This window comes from Meriones unguiculatus, chromosome 9, assembly GCF_030254825.1.
Source record: "Meriones unguiculatus strain TT.TT164.6M chromosome 9, Bangor_MerUng_6.1, whole genome shotgun sequence".
NCBI classification, from domain to species: domain Eukaryota; kingdom Metazoa; phylum Chordata; class Mammalia; order Rodentia; family Muridae; genus Meriones; species Meriones unguiculatus.
In genome coordinates, this window is record NC_083357.1 from 9638775 (window position 1) to 9648226 (window position 9452).

At 44.1% G+C, this 9452-nt stretch overlaps 1 protein-coding gene across 6 annotated transcripts in view; it reads right to left on the minus strand.

Moving 5' to 3' along the window:
• The window catches only part of Ankrd28 (ankyrin repeat domain 28), a 147624-nt gene extending 139767 nt beyond the window's left edge, over positions 1-7857 (minus strand). For 2 of the 6 annotated variants that reach the window (XM_021641753.2, XM_021641752.2), the window contains exon 1: positions 7568-7853. Coding sequence is in view for 3 of the 6 variants with exons in the window: in XM_060390861.1 (XP_060246844.1) it covers positions 4434-4514 (81 nt within the window). In the remaining 3 variants the exon portion in view is untranslated. Of the gene's footprint in view, positions 1-4433; positions 4556-7567 lie in introns of those variants that run through there. The other 4 variants (XM_060390861.1, XM_021641749.2, XM_021641750.2 and 1 more) reach the window with 4 other exon arrangements.
• Positions 7858-9452: the final 1595 nt, after the last annotated feature.

The window sequence follows — 9452 nt, forward strand, 5'->3', positions numbered from 1 at the left end:
AAAAAAAAACTCAAAGATTAACAGCAAGCAGTATTACAACAACAACAAAAATCTCAACAAGGAAAAATCATACGACCAGAAAAGACTCACTGTTGAATTCTACCATATCTTTAAAGAACACTAATGTTCCTTAGTTTTGTTCCACAAAACAAAAAGGAAAGGAACAAATTCATTCTACTAATCCAGCACAGAGAAGAAAACAGTAAGAACAACAAACTACAGACCAATTTCCTTGATTTAAACACACACACACACACACACACACACACACACACAAATATTTGCAGACTAAACTTAAAAATATACTAAGAGATTACGATCAAGTCTGTTTCTTTTCAGTAATAGAATAGCTCAATATATACAAATCAATAAATATAATAAACAAACAAAAATGGGGGAATCAACAGATTTTGTTTGTTTGTTTGTTAAGACAGGCTGGCCTCAATCTCAGAAATCCACCTGCCTCTGCCTCCCAGAGTACTAGGATTACAGCCATGCACTGTATTAAGCCAGCCTGGTCTACAAAGCGAGTCCAGGACAGCCAAGGCTACACAAAGAAACCCTGTCTTGAAAAACCAAAAAACTTAAAATGTAGTGGTTATTTAAATGCTGGGTGTCACAGACCCTTCGAGAATCTAGTAAGTTATATACCCTCTTCAAAAAATGTGTACATACACATGTCCAATATTGCTGAAATTATCTCCTTATATGAAGGAGGCTCAGCTAATGCTGACCGTCACTAAATTCTCCGCCTAATATTCAAGGTACTTCATAACACAGTCACTCTTAACTTGACCAATCTAGCTGCCATCCTTTGCAGTTACACTTATCGGGACTGTCTCCTCATTATCCTAACGTATTCTTTTTTGGCTTACCATCTCATTTTTCTCTTGCATTCAAGTATAACTATTTGCTTCTGACACTGACAAATCCTTTTGGTGAACTATTTGTTCACTTGCCCCAAGAGTTTCTATCTAACTATAATCTGATCCTTTCTGAATTATGAAACATGTTATCTCCACCTCTTACGGAACTCAAGTTATTACTTTGTATGACACAAGTTATTCAAAAGCTGATACACATGAGCTTCTTAATTTTCAACTGGCCATTAGTTATATTTTTACTTAATATAATCCATGTTTTTCTTCAACATCTATAAATTTTGCATTTGAAGTAACTCATATATATATGTTGCCTTTTTTCCTGTCTTAGCTACTGTTGCCCTTAAAGGCAGGATTATGCCTACCTCCTCCCGCTATCCAGTTTCTTTTCTAACACAAAGCAAAGGGAAATACAGTAGAGAATACCTGAATATACGAGCATCAGTGTTCCTCACATTTCATGTACTTCGGAGTTTTAAGATATCTCAAAGAGTCTTAGTCACTGTTCTATTGCTATGAAGAGACACCATGACCAAGACAATTTTTATACAAGAAAGCATTTAATTGGGGGCTTGCTTACAGCGTCAGAGGCTTAGTCCATTATCATCTTGGAGGAGAGCACGGCCCTGGAGCAGCAATTGAGGGCTACCTCTTGAACCACCGGCAGAGACAGAGAGACTGGACTGGCATGGGCTTTTAAAACCTCAAAGCCCATTCTCAGTAATTCACTTCCTCCAACAAGGCCACACCCCCTAATTCTTGTAATCCTTTCAAACAGTTCCACTCCCTGGTTACTAAGTATTCAAATATATGAGACTTAGGGGCCATTCTTATTCAAACTACTACAAAAATATTATCTTTCTTTATTCCTATTCATGAAGGCCAAATCATGTTCCATTCTTAGTAGATCCTTGATCACGTGAGAATTTTTACTTTGCAAAATAAGTTAGTTTTTAATTTTTTATGTAGATTTTTAATCTGTTCTTTTAAAAGTTCATACATTTTTAATGTATTAATACAAAATTCATATACAGTTCAAAGCCAGCCTGATCTACAAACCAAGTTCCAGAGGAGACAGAGATACAGAGAGACCCTGTCACCTCCCAAAGTTGTTGGACATGGTGGTGCACACCTTTAATTCTATCACTGAAGGAAGAGCTCTGTGAGTTTGAAGCCAGCTGGGACTACACAGCAAGTCCTGGAACAGCCAGGGCTGACACCAACCACTAACTTAATCATTACATATTATGCAATATTTTCAATTATCATATTATAGCTCATATTATGTACCTAATAGAGCCATAAAATGTAAATATTTTTTTACATAAGGGAAAAATAGTATTTTAAGAACTCTATATACTGCTTTCTGCACTCCCACTGGATAGGTGAATGGACCTATACGTTGGTGCCAAGGACCACACATCCATCCAATTGAATGTGGCTGTGGTTGACAAGGTCACAGGCCAGTATAAAACCTATGCTATCTGTGGGGCCATTCCCAGGAGGGTGGGCCAGATGATGCTATTCTCCAGTTAGCTAAAGCTGATAGAATGGTCTCAAAGACTTTTGATCAGAAGAGATCGAGAATATTTGTCATAAATAAAAGTGAGAAAGAAAAAAAAAAGAAACTTCCTATATACTAATGTTGGGGTTGGTCTGATGCGTGTTACTGGCTCTTAAGATCTGGTTACACCTATTTTTGTTTTGTAAACCTGCCTAAGACACATCTGATTGGATGATTAAACAGCCTATACCTGGGCAGGGCAGGGCAGGGTAGAATGGGGTAGGCATTGTTAAGGTTCCTGGGCTTTTGGAGTTGAAGAGAGGATCTTTGGAAACAGCCAGATGGGAAGAGTCAAAGGAACAGGATGCTGTGATGGATTAGCCTGGTGAAGAAGGACTCCAATAATGGTGTAAAAAGGCCCATATAAAATAAAAAATAAAAGCAAGTGTTTATAAGATTATGGATGGAAAATGGGATGGTTAAGGAGGATGGCATTGGATGGGGGCTGGGAGATGGGTGGTGAAGTGATTCAGAGAGTGCAGGTAGGAATAGCTACCTGGCCCAAGGGAAACAGGCAATTATAAAATCTAACAGGTGTCTGTGTCTTATTATTTGTGGTAGTGGGTTAGATAATACCACTTAGGACTAATAATAAACGTTATATTGCCCAACAGCTTCTATTTATTTACTACAACATACTAAATACAAATATAATTTTTAATCTAAAAATTAAAACCCACTATCCTTTAGTATTACTACAAATAAAATTTAACTCCAGTTATAAAAAAATTCTGAAAAACAGAAAAATACCATTCCACACTACAGTTAAATAAGCTTCAGGTGCAAGTTAAATGGTTTAAGTATTTTAAACATTTTTTACAAACTCTTGAACATACTATAGAAGTTTGTGACCAGGGTTAGGAATACAACTCAGTGGTCAAGTGTCTATTTAGCATAAGAGCTCTTGGGTTTGAACCCAGCACTGGGACACACACAAAAGTTATGACCAACACATAGATGCAACATGAATAAAGCTCTATAAATAATTAGACATTTAAAGTATTCTGCTAAATGAATCAAATATGACATAAAGGCCAAATGCTAGATGACCCCGTTTAAATTAAATATCCAGAACAGGTGAATTCCTAAAAAAGCAGATTATTGATTGTCAGGTGTAGAAAGCAAAAGCAAAGTTGAAAATGACTAATGTGGTTTTCAAGAGTGGTAAAAATATTCTAGAGTAATGGTGATTACATTTGGTGAATACACTAAAAAACCACTTATTTTAAGAATGTGAATTTTATGGTATACAAATTCTATCTCAATTTTTTAAAAGGTTTATAACCAAGTTGGTGGTGGGTGTAACTCAGCAGTAAAATATCTGCCTAGCATATATGAGGTCCTAGATCCAATCCCTGGCTACATACACACATTTACCCAGAGGGGAGGGGAGAAGGAGGGGGGGAGGGAGAGAGAGAGAGAGAGAGAGAGAAAGAAGAAGGGGAGAGGAGGAAAGGGGGAGAGAGAGGGAGAAAGGGAGGGGTAGAGGGAGAGAAGAGAAAATGGGAGGGGTTGAGGGGGGAAAGAGGAGAAAAGGAGGGGAGAGGGAAAGAGGGAGAGAGAAGAGAGATGGAGGAGAGTCAGTGAGAAAGGGAGGGGGAGAGAGGGAGAAAGGGGGAGAAAGAGAGGTAGGGGAGAAAGGGAGAGGAGAGAAAGAGAGAGGGAGGGAGAGAGGAGGATAAAGAAGAAGGGAGGGGAAGGGAGACAGAGAAGGAGAGAGAGGAAGGGAAAGAGAGGAAAGAGAGAGGGGAGGGAGGGAAAAGAGTGTTTATGTCCACTATGGCCCCTAGTAGCATTTTTGTAGTTTTTCTCCAACTCATCTGAATGAGCAGTTGCAAACTAGTTTCATACTAGTCCTCTTTTATAAGCTGAGTATTCACTGTGGTCACTGGTAGCTACCAATTTACTAACATTTATAGATTTTCCTTAACAATCTGGACTTCTGGTATCCTAAAGGAAAAATGGAATTCCAGAAATACTAGACACACCTGCACAATAACAAAGGCTTGGGGCTGAGGAGCAACTAACATGCTTGACGTAAGGTCATGATCTCCACCACTCCCAATCATCTTCTATACATTGAAGCCAAGTGTCACTTGCTATTTAGCTTCTGAAATGAGAAGACCAACAAAGACTAAACAAAGACCAACGACCTTTCTTAATAGAACATAATACTTATGACTTAAAATTTAACTATATAAATAACTTATTACATAAGGAGATAAAACAGACAGTGATAACCTCAGGGGAAAAATCCTGCCACTGTTACACCTGAATGTTACATGAGCCAAAGTGAAGTAATTTTGGAAAAAGGTTCATGTCTACTATTATCAACAGAACAAAAGTTTCATTTTACTAACAATTTAAAAAATATGTTCATCTGCTCATAGAAAGTAATACAGTAATTCTTATCCCCTTAATCACATGCTGGCACAAAATAACGTTTGTCACATTCTGATTACTGAATGGACAATTTCCTTTATTTACTTACTGACTGTATATGTCTTCTTTGTGTATCTTACATGCATGTGTTGGTTTGTGTTCCTGTGGGTACACATGCGTGTGTGGAGGCCAGAAGTCAACCTCCAGGGTCATTTCTCAGGAGTAAGCCAAGCGGGCTAGGCTGCTGGGCAGGAAGCCCAGGGGTTACCTGCCTCTGCCCCATCAGTGCTGGGGTCACAAGCACATGCCATTGTACCAGGCTGTTTGCGTAAGTTCTAGGGATCAAACTCAGATTCTCATGCTTCTGGGGGTGGCAAGCACTTTACAGACTGAGCTACCTCCTCATCTCTGATTTTATAGCTATACCACGTAGAACCATTCTCACCTTTAAATGCCTGAAGAAAAGCCTACTCATTTCTACCTTCTTTGTACTGTGCTTTGAAAGGTTAGGAAAAATAAAATACTACTTTCTATCTCAAGCGTATACAAAGCTTTTGAGTTAGAAACTAGGTTAAACCTTACAGGTTTAAAATCCTGTGCATGGGCTGGAGAGATGGCTCAGTGGTTAAGAGCACTGGCTTCTCCTCCAGAGATCCTGAGTTCAATTCCCAGCACCCACATGGGGTGGCTCACAGCCATCTCTAATTAGATGTGTGCCCTCTTCTGGCCTGCTGGCACACATGCAGGCAGAACACTGTATAGATAATAAATAAATAAATCCTTTAAAAGAATAAATAAAATAAAATCCTGTGCACATATCCAGATCTCCCTCCAAAACGCACTTTTTCTAGCTTACAGCAATCCTACAAATGGAAAACATTAAACTATTCCCACTCCATTTACTTCTATCATCACTTCTAGTGGCTTGTAACATATCAACACAAAAACTAATTTCTAAAAGGGGAAATTCCCTTTAATTTAGGCAAAACAAATTAAGCTCTTCAAGTCTTTTAGAACTAGATGAGCCAATTATTTAGTGATACACTAAGTCTTCCCCAGCAATGCCATCTCATTAACTTGTTCAAGTACTTTCAAGTTTACAGGTGACATTTTAAAGATCAGTATCACTAAGTATTAACTCATATTACAAAAACTGGATCAGAATTACCGCTGCTTCAAGTCTGTAGTTCCTAAATACTCAAACGCAAAGATGAAAATGGATTTTTTATTTTTAATTCATGGTTTTTATGCACTAAGATGTTCTAATAATCTATCAACTCCCTAACACGCATGACCAAATCACAAAATAATCTTTCTAAAAGTGAAGGATTAGAACCAAATATGCAGGCATAAAGTGCTACTAGAGTAATAAAGAGTACTGGAAAATCTAGAGACCTAGTTCATGCTATTAATATATAAGAATTAGACGATTTGGGCTTTACTAAACTCTGATTGTTATTAACATTTTTTTTCCTAACAGAGCTTTTGTGCAACAAAAGGTTTTGCTGTATTTAATACAGCAACAAAGAGCTACCTGTGGCTAGTCGGCACTTTTGAGAAGTGGCTAGCACAACTAAGAAACTGTTTTCTTAATTTGAATTAACTTCAAGCCTCTCTGCGTGGTTAAGGTAACAGGCTGCACCCTGTGCAGTTACCCACACAGTTTGAAATACAAACTACCAAGCAGTTTTTCAAAGTATCACATTCTAATGTTAGTATCAGCTAAAACTCTGCTGATACCAAATGATACACAAAGGCAGCCATCAGGCTGAACGGACTATTCACTTTTGAAATGAGAATTGATATTAGCTGATTTGAGAACTTAAGTTCTGACACAAAATTATGTAATACACACTTTTTCCCTATCGTGTTTGTGAAGCCTGTGATCACTTTCGGAATGGTTTACCAATGCAGGCAAGTAAGTTTACCTTCAAATCTGTTCAGTATCGCCTATTCCGAAAAGCAAAGGCAAAACAAGTACTCATCATTAATAGATTCCCACGACTCCGTAAATTTTACACGCTAATTTCCTTTGTCCTTAAAAGAGATACAAACATTGGGGAAAGTCTGCATCTCCTCATCCCTCTTCCCCGGTTTTCAAGGGTAACAAGCTTTAAGACATAGTTGCCATTTCGTTGGGAGATACAAAGTTATTTTTCCAGGGCCCCGGTGTCAGTCTTCCGAGCACTTCAGGTGTTCTTTGACAAGCTCTACCTAAGTCAAGGAAACTAAACCAAGATGGTGCAGAAAATGCCAAGAGAAAGCAAGTCCGGGGGTTTGCACAGGAACAACTAGTCTCCAGCAGAAGCAATCGGGACCGGGGAGGTCTGCTCTCTTCCGCCACCACCTCTCCGCGAGCCGGTGCGCTGGAGCGTGAACCACCCTCGGAACCGAACCCGAGAGCAAGGTCGTGACCCCGGGTCACGGCCGCCGGCGCCGCTCCCACTTGGCATCCCAGAGCCACCTGTTAGGCCCGAGCCTCACCTGGCAGGAAAGAGGAGGCGCCGCGCCGGCAGGGCGCCGGACGCGAGGGCGGCGAGCGCGGAACCCGCCCCTGCGGCGGCGGCGGCGGTGCCCCGGCGGCACGTGGGTCTCCCGGAGCCCGGGCCGCACTGACAGGCGCCCGGGCGGCCGCTCCCCTCGCCGCCGCCGCCGCCGCGCGGGGCGGACGCCCGGCCGGCCCACGCCGCGGGTCCCCCCGCCCCGGCTCCGCGACGCCGCCCCGCCGCCCGTCACCTACCTGCTCGCGGAGCTTGAGGAACGCCATGGCGGTCGCCGCGCTCCGGCCACTGCCCGCGGCCGCCGGGTAGGTGGCCGGGCGCGCTGGGGAGAGCGCGGGCAGGGGGCGGCGCCGCCTCCCCGGCCGCCGCCGCCGCGAGCCCCGCCGGTCCCGCCTCCTCCGCCGAGGACTCCCGCCCTCTCTCGCCTTCCTCTCCCCCTCGCTCGCGGCCACCTCCACGCGCCGCCGCCGCCGCCGCCGCCGCCGCCTCACACCCCCTTCCCGAAATCACCCGGCAGCCCCCGCCGCCGCGCCGCGCCGCGCCGCTCCAGCCCGCGGCCGCGGCGGCATCCAAACTCCACTCCACAATATTACCACCACCGCCCGCCGCGATTGGCCGCCGCGCGGGGGAGAGGCCAGAGTAAGCCGCGCGCCCATTGGCCACGCCGCCGCGCTCGCCCGCGCCCAGGCCCCGCCTCCCCGCCCAGGGAGGGGCGGGGCGCAGGAAGCGGCGGCGCGCGGGGCGGGCGGGCCGGGCCTCTGGGCGCGCGCCCCGGGCGCGGTGGGCGGAGCCGGGGCGGGAGGTGGGGAGGGACCGGAGCGGGGCACCGGGGAGCGGCCCCGGGTGGCACGTGGAGGTGGCGTGCCCGGGCTCGACTCGGTCAGGTGCGGATGAAGCGGCCGGAGCGGGTGCCGCGGGGACCCCGGGGCTGCTGCTGCTTCCTTCGGAGTAGCGAAGGCAGCGGGGAGCCGGACTCGCACGTGGAGCGAGAGTGAGAATGCCCCCGCGGCTTTGGGGGAGAAGGGGTCACGGGGGGACTGCCGGCGCGCGGGAGTGAAGGGCGTGGTCTTCTAGCCCGAGCGGGTTGTGACCGCGGAGCATCTCTCCCCAAAGCTCTTCCTTCGATCTTGCACGTATCTCTTTTCCCTTTCTTCTTCATCATCAAAAGGGTTTTGCCTCCCACTCGAGAGAAATCAATTTTTTCAAAAAGATGTGCAGGATTTCCAATAAATAGCATCCTTGGATGGGGAAGAGGAATGATTTCCTCGCCCTGACACACACACCCACGCCAGCCCACAGCTCAGAAAAGGCTTTTCTTTCTTAGGCAGCCGCACACTGTTACCATTCCAGGCTTGTGTGGGAGAAGGTTGTTGTTCGCCTGTGTCTGTCCGCCTGGGCGGCTCCAGCCCCTAGTTAATAAAAGGTTCAGACGGTTAGAGCACAAACGTGAAACATCAAGTTTGGTTTAAAAACCAAAAAACACAGACAAACCTCTTTTCACTGCATCAGTGTGTCCCTTGAGACAGACTTTATTTGGAGAATCGATTTGAGCCTAATGGCAGTCTAGAAAAATGGTGCCAGGTCTGTCGGTTTATTATAATGCTGCTATTTAAAAAAAATGCTTTAGCCCCGTAAGAACAGAAAATGTCCAAGTGTAAGATCAAACGCACTAATAATAGTATGAGCCTTCCAATATCTCTTAACATAACTATGCCATAATTCTGTTGAAAGAATCCCTTTCCTAAAATTACATTTTTCACTATGGATGGTATATGCTACTTTAAAATGGAAGAGGATTAAAAAGAAAACAAATGGTTCTTGCTTTGCATTTTCCTCAGTACCTAATTCCTTTCTGCATCAACTCTGGCAGATGAAATAAGGATTCTCTTTATCAGTGCACTGAAGGTGAATGAGTTGAATGAGTCAATGGCGTGAGAGCCGTTAACTTCTCCAAAACAAAGGTGTTGTGGCAACATTATTACAGTAGTTTGTAATTACTACATCCAAGGATCTAAGATTTACTCTTCCCTATATGTGTGCCTGTTTAACTGGATGTTGATCAAGCAATTAATACTATTGAACAAACCCCACCCTCAGTATTCTGGCCTCTGGGTTAAAGTTACA